Raw genomic sequence first — 18,426 nt, 5'->3', positions numbered from 1 at the left:
GTTTGTATGTGTGTGTGTGTGTGTGTGTTTGTGTGTGTGTGTGTGTGTGTGTGTGTGTGTGTGTGTGTGTGTGTGTGTGTGTATTCTGTGACTGTTTCTTCATCTAGTCTTTTTTCTCTCCTCAAACTCACATTGTATTAGCTTTTTCTCCTCTGTGACAGTCCACTTTCAATTGATTTTTTCTATCTCTTCTTTCATAGTCTATCCAGTCTTTTTCCCCTCTCTCCTCACTGATTGTCTTTCATCCCTTGTTCATTTTTCTTTTCCTCTGTGATAGTATCTCTATTCTATTTTCTTGTTCCCTTTTTGTTGTTCCTCTGTGGCTGTCTATCTTTACCTTCTCTCTCTCTCTCTCTCTCTCTCTCTCTCTCTCTCTCTCTCAGTCTCAGTTTCTCTCTCAATATATCTCTCCATCTCTCTCTGAGTTCTCTCTCTCCCTCTCTCTTTGTCTCAAGGGTTTCACTGTCATCAGCTCTGACTCTCGTTATTTGACTGAAATTGCTCCTGAAATCAACTCGCCATCAACTCTCCAAACAATCCCCCTACTCCTCATGGAAGCTTCCTCATGAGACAATGTGCTGTGTATTGGGGGGGGGGGGGGGGGGGGGCAACAGTGTGCTGTAAGTATGTTGGGGATGTGTGTTTGTTCAAACACAACTTCAACATGCATTCACACACACACACACACACACACACACACACACACACACACACACACACAATTCCCCTGATACAGTGCAAGCACATTACTCATCTCTGCACAAATGCACCAAATCATCCATTAGGATGAGTTTCCATTGACCAATGGAAAGATCCAAGATGACAAGAAGACCACACACACACACACACACACACACACACACACATTCCCACACACATCCCAAATTGGTTGGTGCATTGGTGGTGTAGCAATTGAGAGTCTGATAGTATCTACCAGTGCAATGTTAGAGAGGGCTTCTCTCCTCCTACTGTACATGGAGGTCCACAGATGTGGCTCCGTGCCGTGTGTGTGTGCAGGTTCAGTGTGATTGATTACTTCGGCCACGCTACGCCCACTCCCTCAGAGGACCTGTCTCAATTAGAGCCACGTCCACTTCAGCACAGACCCCGTCATCCCCGTCTCAGTGCGGTCAGTGCAGGGGGAGGAGGATGGGGCATGGGTCCTCACAGATGTGGACTGTAATTAAGGGCGACAGCTCCTCAGGATCACAGGAGAGCAGAGTGGTGACCATTAGGCGCAGGATCAGACTGGAAATGACGAAGCTGCTGCGGTAAGCGTAACACAATGCACAGACCATAATAAGGTCTATCTTGCGTTCCTAAGTAACACAAACAGATTGCCTAAACTGACAATTGAATACTCTCGTGTTGCGCCTTGAAAGTTAAACCAAGCCTTTAAATAGGCTTGTCCGCTACCCTGATTGGCTGAAACATTGACAATAGCAGAGAGGTCGTTAGCTGACATCAGGGTTCCAAACCACACAAGGCCACTGTGACATCCCCAGGTCTGACGTTGGCATGGAACAAGGCCAGAACCGTTGCGGAGTGTGTTTCTGACGTGTGATTGGACACATGGGGCAGTCGTGGCCTACTGGTTAGGGCTTCGGGCTTGTAACCGGAGGGTTGCCGGTTTGATCCCCGACCAGTTGGAAATGCTGAAGTGCCCTTGAGCAAGGCACCTAACCCCTCACTGCTCCCCGAGTGCCACTGTAGCAAGGCAGCTCACTGCTCCGGGTTAGTGTGTGCTTCACCTCACTGTGTATTCACTGTGTGCTCTGTGTGTTCACGGATGGGATAAATGCAGAGACAAAATTCCTTGTATACGGAAGTAAACTTGGCCGAGAAACCTGATTTACATTTACTGATTTACATGCTCAATCGCTGACATTGTGGTTCCAAATCACGCATGGCCTTTATGAACTCAGCAGCCTTTGACCTGGATCCTTCTCTCCGGTATATGGCTGATGAGCTCCAGTTCTGCTAAGGCGGCTAAGTCCCCTGATGAGACCTTTTTGCCGTGCCAACCAAGAGACTGGCACGGGTATGGGTACTGCTGACACCACACAATACGCACTGCCAGCATTTAATGACAAACACAACAAGGTTGCCAGCAGATGTCTGATTCAACACTAAGACGAAGTTAGAACTAAGAGGCAGGAGCTGGTTATTGTAGGCAGTCAGTGTAGAAAAGTATTATCATTACAGACCTACTGATATTTCAGCGATGTTATGAGTGTCAAATCATAGTACAAATCATAAACACTGGTGATTCATTGGTGAACGAAGTTAGAACTAAGAGGCAGGAGTTGGTTACTGCAGGCAGTCATTGTAGAAAAGTTATTACAGACTTACTGATATTTCAGAGATGTTATGAGTGCAACAGCAACAGTGATTTTAAAGCAAGCTGCTGATCCTGATGTGCAACTGACCATGCAGGGAGGAAGTGAGATGGGGATTTTCCCAGAGTGTAAAGATTAGCTAGCTGTTTAGTTTTTAAATGAAAGGGCATTTCAAGGTCACTCTTGATGTGGCTCAATTACAATCACACTAACTTCAGCATCACACAGGCCAGATGGTTAATACAAAGTGTGAGCGAGTAGGGAGCATCACATGGTCTCTACATCTCTCTAGCTCACATGCTCATCTCAATGCCAAGCTCAGCCAAAGGTTCAAAATGAGTGTGGTTGTATTGGAGAATGAATGAGCTTGGTACACCTTGGCTCGGCACCACCACAAGTGGCTATGGAATAGGACTCTGGACTACAGGCTACACAGGCTTCCTAGGCTACAGGCTACAGGAATCCTAGGCTACCCGGGCTACAGGCTTCCTAGTCTACAGGCATCCTAGGCTACGCAGGCTACAGTCTTCCAAGGCTACAGGCATCCTAGGCTACCCAGGCAACAGACTTCCTAGGCTACAGGCATCCTAGGCTACCCAGGCTACAGACTTCCTAGGCTACAAGCATCCTAGGCTACCCAGGCTACAGACTTCCTAGGCTACAAGCATCCTAGGCTACCCAGGCTACAGACTTCCTAGGATACAGGCATCCTAGGCTACCCAGGCTACAGACTTCCTAGGCTACAGGCATCCTAGGCTACCTGGGCTACAGGCTTCCTAGTCTACAGGCTTCCTAGGCTACCCAGGCTACTGGCTATCTACGCTAAGAGTAAGAGTGATAGGGAGCACTCCTCACACTCCTGGGAATAATTCACCTTCAGAGAGACTTTTACTGTTTACACTATCTCTGTGTTTTGTCATATCAGCATGGGTGGATGGATAGCTATTCTCTACTTTTAAAAGTGATATTGATTAAAATGTCAAACCACTAGAGAATGATTGAGCTGTTAAGTCAAACAAAAGTGTTTTTTTCTTCTTCTGTGACCTCTATCTTATGCCTTATCCAGAAATAAGCTAATCCCTTAGGAGAACAAAGTGCAGGACTGACTTTCTCCAGAGGTACAACAAAAGTCTTGGAAACAAAGTCCACCATGAAATCAGTGTTGCTGGACAGGCAGAGCTGCTGGACAGGCAACAGAACAGCAGGGGTTTCTCAGGTGGGAGACTTGAGTTTAGATAGGATCTGGAATGGAGCAGGCACGGATCTGGGAGGGAGATGAGACAGAGCTGGCTGCTGTCGGGAGCAAAGAGCTCCCGCAAAAAAGAGCAAAAACTGCTATTGGCTGCAAAGCTTGCTTCAATCTAGAGCTAGGGTGGATGTTATTGGCAGCAAAGCTGGATTCTATTGGGATTGGTAGTCCTTTTCATGACCATTCTCATTTGCTATGTAAGATGAGACTTGGCTCTGGCTCTGGTGTGTATTTGTGCATGTGTGTGTGCATGTGTGTGTGTGTGTGTGCATGTGTGTGAGTGTGTGTGTGTGTGTGCATGTGTGTGTGTGAGTGTGTGTGTGAGTGTGTATGTGTGAATGTGTGTGTGCATGTGTGTGTGTGTGTGTGTGTGTGTGTGTGTGTGTGTGTGTGTGTGTGTGTGTGTGTGTGTGTGTGCATGTGTGTGTGTGTTTGAGCCATTCTCCCTACCTAAGCAGGTGGAGGAGGAGAACAGGGCTCCTTCTGTCCTGTGTGGAATGCGGATGTGATGTTCTGCTGCCGATAAGCGCCGCAGGCCAGCTCTCTGTTGTCACTATGGTTCTCTTTACACAACAAGGCCATCTTATAGGACACAAGAGGAACTGCGTCTCTCACCGCGCGCGCGCGCGCACACACACACACACACACACACACACACACACACACACACACACACACACACACACACACACACACACACACTGACTCAACTCACAGTCACAAAACAAAATCCCACACTCTCATTCTCTCTCTTTCATCTGGCTCATCTTCTCTTTTCTCTCTCTTCCTCCTTCCACTTTCTTTGTTCTCTTTCTCTCCATCCCCATGTTACTTTCATTCTTTCACTCTCTCTCTCTTTCTCTGTCTCTTTACCTCTCCCTCTTTGGTTCAGATTGTTGCTATTTTGGGGTTCCATTAAAAGATGTCTTGTTCATGTTGCCACACTTGAATAGTGTGAGATATCACACAGGAACCAGGCTGCACTGGCCGAGCAAATAGAATGATAAGGTTTTCAGGCCAACAGGCTTTTCTTAAAGATGAAAAAGCACTCAATCACCCACACACACACACACACACACACACACACACACACACCCATAACTGGAGGCGAATTACAGACATCATGGTGCAAACTTGGTGCCCATCGTTCCAGGTTGTGTTTAAATATGTCAACTGAGTAATTCAATTAATCGATTGATTATTTAACTTCCCCAATCCTATCATGAACACACACACACAGAGACAGACAGTCTCTTGGACGTGTCTTGTTATAAACACATATTCACTGATGATTACAAGGAAACAGCTTGACGTGTTTTATAGTTTCAAAACTCTATCCATTTCTTATGTAAATGACGGATTGCCTGGAGTAAGTGCACTACAAGTGGGTGAGTCACTCACTCAATCAAGATGCAGAGATCTTGGACTAAACAACAGGAATTAACTCTGTTTACAGTACTACGACAAAGTGCAAAAAGAACAAGAAAAGAGATGCACAGTATATTCCACGCTGTTCATGGAGTTAAGGGGATGTTTTCTCGAAAGAAATGAGTCATCAAGAGATAGAAAAAGGGTATGGATAGTTTAGATGACTAACCAAGGTGGCATCAAACTGCTTCAGGTATCTATTCCTACCCTAAAACATGAAGATCTCACAGCAGCAGTTAATGACTGATCCGTATCATGCCCATATTTCTCGGCTGCTATCTGTAATTACTTAATGACTGATCACTATCAGGCCGTTATCCACCAGCGGATTTAAACCTGTCCTCATTAAACTTTATTGAGCTGTCAGACCGCAGCAGTCAGTGGAACACTACATAGACGTGTTCGCGATGCACACACGCTCACTACAGTATATAGTTCCCAACGTAGTGAATGAGACATTTTGTAGAGCGGTTTGGAATTTAAACTTTTCATTTCTATCAATATGGTGCACTACAAAACGACGTTCACTACAACCGAGTTGGTCAGTTTTCAGTATACAACAACCTACATTATTTGTCCGTTCTCAAGGTATTTCCGGTTTGAGTTAACGGTAACATTGAGTTAACGGTAACTCGGTGGTTAACAAACATAAAAAGAAAATGTTTAAAAGTTGACAATCCTTAGAGCCCCTTGCTACAGTCTGATATACTTTCATTACAAGTATTTGTGTTTGTTTTGAGTGCTTAAACCGGAAACCTTCTAGAAACAGATTGAAAGGGTCTATACCAGGGGTGCCCAAATTCTTCCCCTTCAAGGGCCAATAATTAATCAGGGTGGAGGGCAGCGGGCCAAAACTAAATGTTCAAGTCATGGATCATTAAATTGAAATGTATTGCATATTTATGCAAAACATTCTATAAAAGGTAGACTCATTTTTAAGAAATAAAAAAACACTACTGTTTACTGTGGTAGTTTTTTTTTTTAAATAAAAACACTACTGTTTACTGTGCTAGTTTTTGCACTGTGTTTACAGTACTTTTATTGATATCATGAATTGATTGAACATCCATATGGCTGTTTTAAGGAGTAGAAATATATTTGGTGTATCTGAAGCAGCCCCGGTCTATACTACAATTCACAGATAGTTTCAGTTTAACATTAATCTTTTGAAAAAGAAGGGAAACACTTACTGTATTTTGGCAAAAAATCACATTACTGCCTTGTAACTCAAAAAATCACATTACTGCCTGGAATTGTACTCATTTTACCAAAGGTAAGCAGCTCTGTGGCAACATTAGCTTTACTGCATTATATACAGACATGGAATTTTTGGAAATGTATACTGTCATTTTAACAACGTCTGATTCCCTCCCTACATGGTGGACTCAACAGATTTCATTATGTAATGGTGAGTGAGTGAGTGAGTGGGATGTGTGTACATCCCAAACACAGCTTAAGACAAGGATCTGGCCTTGATATAACCTTCATCTGGAGTGGATGTGACCTGGATTGGGTCCTGTGTTGTATAAAGTACTAGAAAGCAATACTTGAGTAAAAGTATCGTACTAGAAAAAGACTTTGTTAGAAGTGAAAGTTGCCTTTTAGAATATTACTTAAGTAAAAGTCTTAAAGTATCTGATATATACTGTACTTAAGTATCAAAAGTAATTTTCTGATATTTAATGTACTTAAGTATTTGAAGTAAAAGTAAAAGTAAAAAAGCAAGCGGTTTTATTTTGAACTTTTATTGTAAACTTTATTTTGGCTTTCTTATAGTAAAGCATAAAGCATATTCAGGGTTCCCATATCTTCTTAATCTCACTCATCAAATCAAATCACATTCTTTTCTAGGACTTTTTAGGCACAATTCTCTGAAATGAAAAATAAATAAATAACTTATTTCTTTCACAAAAAAAAATGACCTGCTTGTAGGGAGAACATTTTGGTCATGTGGTATGAGCATTTCTAGGGCTTACTCCCCAGGTCACCGTCACTCACACACACACACACACACACACACACAGGCCATCTATGTCCAGCAGCTACTAATATGCCAGTCATTAGTTGAAACTGAAAAGGTGTCTGCTCATCTTCAAAAGAAGCTGGTTTTCAAAGTTGCCAGAATTCAGTGCCCGGGTGTCACGACACCACCAGGTTCTCCACCAGTCTCTCCTCCTCGTCACTCTGCTCCAACGATCTCCCAATCTAATTCTCCTGTCTACTGATTATCCAATCATCCAATCTCCCGTTTGCCACTCCCCAGCACCTGTAGCCAATCTCCTACTGCCCATATAAACCCCTGTCACTCTGCTCTCTCTGTCTGGCCTCTTCAACGGAGACACTTACTCCAGCGCACGGACTGCTCCTTGTTTCCAAGCCCAGCTCCTCGTTTCTGGAATTTCCTGCTTCTTCCCAGGTTGTAGAACTTTTATGTTGGACATTTTCTATTGGACTTTTTCTGTTGGACGATATCCTCTTGCAAGATTGGAGCCTTTATGTAGGACTACCTTGTTTGTCAAGTCAAGTTCTTCTGAGCGTTAACTTCACTTTAAGACCTTGTTTAAATTTTCCTGCCTTGGTTGCTGTTTTCAAATTAAAACGACTTGATTGAGCCGAACCTTGTTTCCTGAGTCTGTGTGCCCTGACACCGGGAGTTTCAGGCCCAAGACCGACCATAGTGGTGGAAATTGGATAAATTAAGCAACATTTCAGCTCTTACTATCCTGTAGTTTTTATTAGTACCATGGTTCAACAAATGTGTAAAGGTTATATAATAATTCACTTCAACTGAAGTTAACAAAAAATATTCTACTATTCCACAAGTTACCAAAACAGAAAGAAAGAAAGCCTTTGAAATGTAGCCTATCCCATGCTTCCACAGAGGCATATTGAACTATGTTTAGGCTACATGTTTTTTGCATGGGTAGGCTACTGTATATTGTTTGGTGATTTAGCCTACTCCTTTACTACACCCTCTTCTGAGCAAACAAGGCATATAGGTTTATCATGTAGGGTAATTGCTCTTTCTTACATTAAATAACTTTAATTTATCCTCTCTACTTGTCCCTGTAGTCATGGCCTCCTCATCACTAATTTCAGGTTCATAATTTTCAGTGGTCGACTGGTTGATCTGCTGCTCAGTCTCTCCAGGCCTCTTTCTACCCTCCATCCTTCCTGACGCTTGTGTCTACTGTAGGGCCGGCTTGGCTATCCGTATCTGAGAAAGACAGGCTATATGGACCCAACCAACTCTTTGGGAGGGGAGAACTCCCTCACGTAGGCTACAACCCATGCAGAGGCATTGCATTGGTGTCATGCACAGAATGCTGAACGTGTCCTACTTTAAGAAAAGAGAGACTAACGTGACAAATGTCAATATTTGTTTCCTCGACCGGGCCAAAAGTGAAGCGGCCCACCGGGAATTCTCCCGATTACCCACCCCGGGCCTGATTTCAGTCTTACTCTTCTTGGACTGAAGACAACTCCTGCGATGCTATGGATAAATAGCCTTTCACAGGCCGCTAGGGCAGGTAGCCGATGTACAGAAACATTTCTTGCAAATACGGCCACGGGTGTCTGACGTTATATTCACCACTACCCTGTTCACGGAGTTCACCACTATCGTCGGGGTGGTCGTCTATGATAACGGGAGGTCCTCCAGCTGAGGTCCTCAGTTGTGCGTCCTCCTCCTTTAGCAACAAACAAGAGCTGAAATAGAGCGCGGCGCGTGCGAAATGCAATCTAGGAGCAGTGATTCGCCAAACCTCCCTTATTGCAGTCGCGCACATTTTTTCTAATTTTATGTTTTAGTAACGAGTAACGAAGATGCTTAAATAGCGAAGTACAGATACGTGAAATTTCTACTTAAGTACAGTAACAAAGTATTTGTACTCCGTTACATTACAACACTGTGTGTTTGTGTGTTTCAGCACTTCTGCCCTGCCTTAGGCTGCCTGTTAATGATTAGCATCATTAAACCAGGTCTGGAGGAGATGGTGAGACCCAGAGACCTTAAAGGACCTCAGCCACAAACGCACACGCACACACACGCACACACACGCGCACACACACAGACACAAACACACATGTACCAGCAGATGACACTGGACCACGTTGGCCTGTGATGTCACGGAACCTGAATTCACTGAATAGCAATGCAAGAACGCATACTATACATACACTCTCAGCTCTACACTGGTGACTGTTATTGGTTATTGGTACACTGGTATTGGTCCAGCTGTATTGTACTGTGTATTGCCCCCCCTTCCAACACACACACACACACACACGTGTGAGTTTACTAAGCTCATGGCGGCTGGCACGCTGTGAGGTTACTGACTACCCAGGGGAAGGACTGGGCATTGCCAATGCTGATCCACTCTCTCTTGCTGGGGATGGCCTCAGTCTCCACTCCGTCTGACTCAGAGTGGACTGGCGATTGGGCTCACTGTCCTGGGTCAGTCAGGGAGACCCCCGACTGGACTCCTCAGACCAGCAACACATGATGTCATTTTGCCTGCGACATGTAAATGACTAGGGAAATGGCGCTTTTGTTTTCACTTTCAGAACCAAAGTGGTCAGAGGAGGGGGTCAGAGAGAGTGTGCACACCATCCCTGGACCATGGCCAGTGCTTTCAGGAAACAGAATGAGCTCTGATGACATAGGACACATTCACAGCAGATACCCTGCTCTCTGCCTCGCTACAGTGAGACTAATCACTGCACAACTGCAGTCTATATTCAGTACTGTGTGTGTGTGTGTGTGTGTGTGTATATGCCAGTGGCACACAACGTTGGACCTGGTAGCAATGGCATTCAGAGGATGGATGGCATCATCTATTTTCCCCTACCTCTGATCTCTGCTGCTGCCAGCATGCGTGCGTGTGTGTGTGTGTGTGTGTGTGTGAGTGAGCGCCTGAGACTGCAGTCGTTCCTTTATCGCCACAGATTACATTAAGGCCAGTTCCAGCAAACAAATATGGACACTGGACTAAACTCGCCTCTATTTGCCGAATATGACCGCGTCTTGGGAAGGCCAACCGGCTGAGCAGTGTTCTACAGAAACCCTATAGCCAGAGGATGAAAGCAGCAGGACACTGAGGCTAAATCCACATTACTCTGTAAAACTGGACCCCACTCAGCGGGCTTTTCTGCTGAGCAAAGATAACAAACACCACTCGAGACCAGGAGATGCTTCAGCAAGCTCCATTTGTGCTTAATGTACTTAAGTCTGCAGTCAGACAAGATGTTTTAACAGGCTATATTTACTTCTCTAGTCAAGACTAGTCATAAAGGAACAGGAGGCTCCACGTTGCCCATTAATTCTGTATAACGGGACAACTCGGCGGCTGCTATCCCTTACTAATTGAATGTCTACTCAAGTCTACAGTCACACAGGACCAGGAGATGCTTCAGTGATCTAATTGTGCAGTCCTTCTGTCTGTTTCACTGAACAAGGAGCCTACCTACGTAGATATGCATGTTTCACTGCAGTGAGTGGGGAGAACACAAACAACAGGAGATTCAGACACTATTTCAACAGGAGATTCACAGACACTATTTCAACAGGAGATTCACAGACACTACTTACACAGCCCCACACCAAACAACTCTGTAGTCAAACTGTAGTCCATAAACAGATATTCATGTTGTTAATACATGTTTGTTACATTGTTGCTATTTCTTTATGTGAAATATGATCTATTGTTTGAACCATTTTTCTTTGCGGCCTCAGAATGGACACAGCTGACCAACGTCAGCAGAAGTTGTCTGGTACATGCTGTAACATTGGATTTAATCAGCATAGCATAGCACACTGTGAAGAGACCATCTGCTAATTGGCCTCTGGGGCCCAGCCTACGCACTGTGATGTGTCGTGTCTTAATTGATTTATCATTTCAGTCCAATAACAGCCTCCTGTGTTAGCCACAGTTACAGTGTGTGTGTGTGTGTGTGTGGCTCAGTAAAGACTGATTAGAGTCTCAACGCCACACTAACAGCCAGTTGTCATCCATTATCAACATACTGGGTACCCATTTAGTGCTAAGGGGTGACTCAATCTGTCAAGAGTTGATGTAAAGGGTCATATTTCTGGTCGGAACCATAAAGTTACATTTGCAATACCAGGCGTTCTGGATGCATATCAGTATTGGCAGACGCAATTCTATCAATTATAAGTCTTTGACTTATATTTTGACTCATCTTTACTGACCCCCAACTAGATTGGAGTGTAACTTGGGTGCCATAATTGATGACCGACTTTACTTCTCTGTGCATGTAGCCTCAATTGCAAAATCATGTCGCTTTGTCCTTTACAACATTAGGAAGATCAGACCTTATCTAACACAAGATTCCACACAACTTCTTGTACAGACAGTGGTTATCTCCAAACTGGACTACGGTAATTCACTGTTAGCTGGCCTGCCTGCTTGTGTAGTAAGATCATTAGAACTGATTTAGAATGCTGCAGCACGCCTGGTCTTCAATCAGCCACATGTACTGTTAAGAACAAAATTATTCATTCCCCTGGCAAATATTGATTTAATGATTTTCTCTTGACCAAGATGTTTGTTCTGACTGAAAATGACACTGCCATATGCCAAAAGGTTGTAAGACAATGTGGTAGAAACATGGAATCAAAAAAAGAAGCATTGTTATCTTTTTGAACATTTTTATGAAAAATGCCGTGTCTATTTTGCCGTGTCCAAGAAGGAGTCTAAAGACATATCTGTTGTTATGAGTTATGGTTTGTACATTATAGTATTTGTTTATTTTCATTAGGCTATTGATCATTGATACTGCATTGACATTATTGTTTATTATTGCTATTTTAACGTAGTCTTACCAGCATTTTAAAACTGTTCACTGTTCATTTTTAACTATCGTATTGTTTTTATTTGTAAGTTGCTTTGGACTAAAGCATCTGTTAAATCATATAACCATAACCATAAGTCAGCATATCATCAAAATGAGATTGAAGCCATTATTTTACGGAAAATGCTGCTTAATGCCTCTTTGAGGGTGATGTTTTTCACCTTATGGATTTTTATGGGGGATTTTTTCCCTCCCCTGAAAGAATGATAAATATTAATTTGTGATTGATTTATCTACTTGAGTCCTTAGCCCTTAGTGCTCTGGTTGAATTGTATTTTATTTTTTATTATTTCATCTCTATCGGAATAGGCTCATTACTTGCCATCAGGCAGCACATGACAAGCCTAAAATGCCCTGATGTTATTGCTGCTACACACACAGTGCTCACTCATAAAGCATACCCACAATAATGCATATTTTAAAACATGTTTTGAAGAAACTGTAACAATTTAGATCACCATTCAGCTATGAAATCCAGTGTGATACAGATGAATTCCCCTTTTGAACACCAAAATAACATTTATTTCCGAGGGGAGTGTACTTCACGCTGTACTTTTTTCGTGATTGTTAAGGAGTATCAACATCCAGATTCACCTACTGCAGAATATGTCAGAGACTACACATGCTGCACCAATCCTCAATCATCACTCAAGGAAGAGGACAACAGCAACAGCAAGGATTACGGAATGAAGTGGGTTCTTCATTTTAAATGTCATTTCACATTCACACAACACTTTGACACCTCAGATGGTGAATCAGACACATTCAACACATTCATGCTGTTGACAGGTTGACGTCCTTAATGTATCCTGAGAGGTTTCATACGAACTGCACTTGTTTATTAATCATCCTTAGACATAACCAATGCCAACCCACCAGTGCACCAGGCAGCCATAATATAATCTGTGTTTACCTTAGGCAGCTTGGCATACTTCCCCGTCCGAGTGTCCTTGATGTAGGAAATGTCCAGCACATCAGTTTCCTGAAACACACACACAGAAACAAAAGAGATGAAATCACCTATCATCAGCTGAGAGAGCGAGACAGAGAGAGGGAGGGAAGGAGAGAGAGAGAGAGAGAGAGAGGGGGGAAATAACAGAAAACTGGACAGATGACCATCTTTCCAACCACTATATGAAAAGTGAGTCAAGGAAAGTGGAAATGTTCTTCTTGAAAAGTCTCACTACAGTCAATAGCCAGTGAGACCAAAGGTGTTTTGTTGCCACCACTATCACTGATTGCCATTACAACTCTCAATAGCCGATGTCAAAACAGCCTGTACAGTCATGTGTGCAGCTGCTTTGACTGCTTGCCAATAGTTATCGTATGACACAGTTAAATCACTGACACTCCGCATCAGACCGGCTTGTCATTACAGTGAAAGTCAAGTTATGCCTTCTGTCCTGACATGTTCATACGATTGTATCTGTGCAACCGAGTTACAAAACCATTGTTCAAATTTGTTCAAAACTACAAACAGGAAAATTCAAACAGCATAATGTTTCATATCAGTCCTATATTTCATATTATATAGGCTATTCAATAGATATTTTGCTTACACATCAACATTTATCCTGAACAGATGAACAAAGATCCTGAAGATATGATACTTTATTGACTATTGTGGTGCAATCATGCTGGCAAGTGAAGCATATCATAATTAACACACTTGTATGCATGATGACTGATATAATGGCTTTCATCACACACAGACTACGCACACACACACACACACACATACAAACTCACACACACACATACACACACACACTCTCTCTTACACACACACATGTACACAAACACATACACATACATACACACACACACACACACAAACACATAATAACATAGAAACAAACTATGGCAACACGTGTACACACCAGCAACAAAACAGCTACTCCATCCTTTTATCGAGACTCCTTCTTTCATTAGATAGCATATGCTGTGCTGCAGTTAGATACTGCACACTGTGCTGCATGAAACTCCACTGCTTCCCAAAGCACATGCAGCCATGTAACATGACCTGAGTCCATCACACACACACACACATGCAGGAACAGAGGCTTTCTTCCTCTACAGAGGCAGCCATGCACTTCAAAAACTTAATGGAGCTCTAAGCTCTTCCCTGGAGACTACTAAACACCCACAGAGAGAGATGGGAGGTTGGACAGGAGAGAGGGGGGGGGACAGAGCGAGAGAGAGAGAGGAAAAAAACAGAGAGAAATGGGGGGCTAAAGGAAGGGAGAAGAGTCAAAGAGGCATGGGTGAAGGAGAAGAGTGAGTGAGTAAAAGAAGGAGATAAAGAGAGAGAGAGAGAGAAATAGAGGAAGAGTGAGTGTGTAAGAGAGGGAGATAGAGAGGAAGAGTGAGTGCATAAGAGAGGGCAATAAAGAGAGAGAGAGAGAGAGAGGAAGAGTGTGTGTGTAAGAGAAGGAGAGAGAGAGGAAGAGTGAGTGCGTAAGAGAAGGAGAGAGAGAGGAAGAGTGAGTGCGTAAGAGAAGGAGAGAGAGACGAACATCCACTGAATATGGAATAAATATTGAAAAGACAGATGAGATGGGGGCAGAAAGAGTGAATACTGTATGTGAATGACTGAGAGAGAGAAAGAGTGAGAGAGAGAGAAAGTGATAAAGAGAGAGAGAGAGCGATAGAGAGAGAAGAATAGCCTACTCATTGAGCAGTGAGTGAAGCTTCTTAAGTGGTGAAGGATGGTAGCGAGCGAGACGCAGGCAGACCTTTCGAGGGTGACTTCACACGTCAGACACAGACAACAGAAACGCACATCCTGCATGTCAGCCACTGCTCAGTGAGACGGGGCAGGCGGTATTGACTACTCTCTGACATCCTTTATGGATAATGCCACTGGCAGAGACGAGACAGGGGAGAAGGCTGGGACAACTCAGCCCCCCCACCCCCACCCCACACACACACACACTCTACTAACTGGGACTCACAGTCTTCTAGCACCCTGATCTGCATGTTCGCTCAAAAACACTCCAGGCTCTGTAATAACAAACAAATATTGCAGCTTGTTTGCCATAAATAAGTCCAACTAATCAAGCCATTCAGAATTATGGGAGGAGAGTGAGAGTCGTATGATTGGAAGATTGAGCTCGACCACTGAAAACCTTTCCACAAAAATCGCCTCGACTTAATGGACATCGGGAGATAAAACAGACAGAAAACGACTACAGGGCGGCTCTGCCATGACTCTGGCCCAATTCTGGTTCTAATCTGGCCCAATTCTGGTTCTGATCTGGTAGTTCAGCACCACAGTTATCTACTACGACTGGACCGCCTCAAACAAAAAGGACAAACATCGGCTGGTTGTTATGGTGACAGTGGAATGGAAAATCTTGTGTCCAAAACCACATGTATTTCGGAAATGCAGTTGTACCGAGAAAGGCAATGATTTGTTTCACCAGAAGAAAATGCAGGAACTGACCGCAGGAACTCTGACTTTGAATTCACTGACTGACCACTCAGAATCCGGGTCACTGATGTTTCATAAACATCAAGATAGTGACACACACACAACACAGACCCAACACACACATACACACCCACACACAAAACACTGACATGAAAACACATGGAAAATAACACACGGACAACACAACATTTTCTTTTTTCGGACATGCCAGAAATCTGACCCAATTGGGCTGGAGCTGGAATGTTGATTGCTGTGTCTTCAAATGATTGGTCATCGTGAGCCTACTGGAACTGCACAACAAACAACAAGAGATGGGACAGGAATTCAGTCTTCTAGGTTTCCCCTCAGGCCTCAGCAACAGAGAGCCACACCCAAGGGGATACTACTACACACTAATGGTCATCAAAGCATGGGGTGTGTCTCGCAGTCAATGGTCAGATAGATGAGCTGAATGTTTGATTTGATTCCGCTCTACCCTAAATGTCCTCTCTCTCTCTCTCTCTGGTCGACATAACGAGCTCCCTGATGCAGGCCCCTCTCCGCCTGATCGAGCAACAGGATTGGCGGCCGACAGCAGGTCTGATTTGGCCCGACGTATGACCAGTAGTGGCTCCTATCTGACATTTCACAGCCTTATCCTGCATTGCATTGCTGGAATACTGTTTAGATCTGTACTGAAGTGAGTTGTTATGATCCAGGCTGGAATCATCGTGAGGTCAGGGACAGGTCTGTTTTTAGGAATACTGTGTCCACCTTTCACCACTTTTGGCTTTTGTCTGGGAAGAATAGTCTCAGAAAGAATGCATTGTGTCAAAAACTACCCTAACCTTAGCCTCTATGTTTCCACCCACACTTGTTTGTGTGTATGTGTGTCTGCCTGTTGTTGTATGTGTGTGTGTGTGTGTGTCTGCTTGTGGTTGTCTGTGTGTATGTGTGTGCGCATGTGCCTGTGCGTGCATGTGTGTCAGTGTCCTTAGCCTCTATGTTTCCACCCACACTTATTTGTGTGTGTGTGTGTCTGCCTGTTGTTGTATGTGTGTGTGTCTGCTTGTGGTTGTCTGTGTGTATGTGTGTGTGTGTGTGCGCACGTGCCTGTGCGTGCATGTGTGTCAGTGTCTGTGTGTCTTTCTGTGGTCGTCTGTGTGCGTGCGTGCGTGTCTGTGTGTGTCTGTGTATGCGTGCATCTTTGTTTGTGTTTCCTTATTCAATGCATGCAACTGTAAGTGCATTATAGTGAACCACATCATCCTGTGCAGTGTATATATGATTCGCAAATTTCATAGTAAAGCAATCGATGGCTCTGGAAAGCATCACAGTCCAGAACTAGATTTGCCCCTGTGTGTGCTGTTCTCTCGATAGGAGGAGAATACCATTATCTGGATGAATGAATGAATGAATGGATAAGACAGTACAGAAAGTAAAGTAAGAAAAAGATGGCTTGACGGGTGAGTAAATGTATTTACAAATATGTGATTAATTTTTCCTCAGAGTCGTAGTTTGTATATGTTTATGACTATTATTATTATTATTCTGTTAATTCTATTTAGTCTGTAATTATCATCTATAATTTTTTTTTTTTTACTTTACTATAAACTGATTATTTAAATGCCAAGTTATTGATGTCATTGCAAGTCGTTCTGGACAAAAGCGTCTGCAAAGATAAACAAAAGCAGAGTCCAACTGTGTGGAGCCAAAACTGGACAGACAAGGACACAGCCTTTCTCTGTGAATCAGGAAGTACAGATGAAATGAGAAGATGGAAATAAAAGTTGGAAGCCCCCTGGTCTACATGCAAATCTCAGGGGCCTGTAGTGTGACATGTCTGTTTCAAAACAATCACGCTTTCTTTTCCAAAGAAGGGGGTGGGGTGGTAATATGGGTCGTTTTTACTTCCTGATAGTTTCCTTTGGACTGATTACAAAGGATTTAAAGTCAAAGGCTTCACTCTGGCAAAAGTTGTTTCCTTCTCTCACTCTCTGTCACAACCTCTCTCTCTTTCTCTCTCTCCTATGCTTACTCTCTCTCACCTTCTCTCACACTCCTTATGCCTCTCTCTCCATCTCTCAGTCTCTCTCTCCACCTCTTTCTCTGTCACACTCCTTTCTGTCTCTTCATTGCTCTGTTTCTTTCGTTCTCTCTCTTTCTCTGTCACACTTCTTCTCCCTGTCTCTCTCTCTCTCTAAGCTGAAGCAGGGGAATTGAGTGACCGTGTGCCTTTTCCACACCGAAATCAATTTAGCGCCTGGCTGTTTGTGGAGGGCGCAGCTTTGACTCAAAGGTTAATGTTTCCAGCCCCGCTGTAAAGCTGCGCTTTGAAGTGTCTTTTTTTGGGTCGCCACCCCACCCGAGCTGCGCATGCCGCGAAGCAGACACGTTACATCACGCACACACGCACCGCAAAAGCGCCTTGCGCTGCGCTTATTGATTGCCGCGCCAAACACGGCGCGCGCGCTGTGTGCGTAGATGGTGTGGCAATGCATATCAGGTCGCGTCGCGTCTTGTTGTGTGTGTGTGTATGTGTGTCGGCTATCAAGGCATCAACGGGTCGCGTCGCGTCGCGTGGCGTCTTGTAGCCAGCAGCGTTTGCAAATGGCGCGTAGGTGTTTGTGCGATAGCGTGCGATGTGTGCGCGGCGTATTGTGTGTGTGTGTGTGTGTGTGTGTGTGTGTGTGTTTGTGCGTGCGCGCGTGTGTGTGTGCGTGCGTGCGTGCGTGTGTGCGTGTGTGTGTGTGTGTGTAATGTCTACGTCCGATCTCTTTTCTTTCTCTCCATCTTCATGTTGTCCTTGTAGACACACAGTTTCCTTCCTCCTTCTCACCCAGTTGTTTGTCTTCCTCTTAACTCCAATGCCCTTTTATGTCACTTTCCTCTCTATCCCTCTCTCTCTCGCTTCATTGGTGCAGTATTTGAAGTACATATACCAATACTAATTGCTTCTCATTTTCCATCCTTCTCTCCCTCTCTTTCTCTCTCTGTCTCTCCCTCTCTTAGTTCTGTCCTTAGAATTGGTCCTCCTCAGAGGTGAATCAGAGGTGCGGTTTCAGCCTGTTGTGCTCCTGTGCCTGCTAGCACCAGTCCCACTCATCCACCTGTTCTCTGTGTGT

General features: G+C 44.0%; 1 protein-coding gene and 1 long non-coding RNA gene across 2 annotated transcripts in view; one reads left to right on the top strand and one right to left on the bottom strand.

The window, feature by feature from the left end:
- The window catches only part of LOC125299518 (1-phosphatidylinositol 4,5-bisphosphate phosphodiesterase beta-1-like), a 152,963-nt gene that overhangs the window by 95,058 nt on the left and 39,479 nt on the right, over positions 1 to 18,426 (bottom strand). The window contains 1 exon segment of the mRNA XM_048250819.1: positions 12,803 to 12,871. Within this exon segment, the coding sequence (XP_048106776.1) occupies positions 12,803 to 12,871 (69 nt within the window).
- On the top strand, positions 7,257 to 9,721 carry LOC125299521. The gene is made up of 3 exons (XR_007194383.1): positions 7,257 to 7,432; positions 8,946 to 9,011; positions 9,583 to 9,721. It is a non-coding gene; the product is annotated as an uncharacterized LOC125299521 (long non-coding RNA).

This window comes from Alosa alosa, chromosome 8, assembly GCF_017589495.1.
Source record: "Alosa alosa isolate M-15738 ecotype Scorff River chromosome 8, AALO_Geno_1.1, whole genome shotgun sequence".
In the NCBI taxonomy this organism is placed as follows: Eukaryota; Metazoa; Chordata; class Actinopteri; order Clupeiformes; family Clupeidae; genus Alosa; species Alosa alosa.
This window is presented reverse-complemented; position numbering and strand designations above follow the sequence as displayed.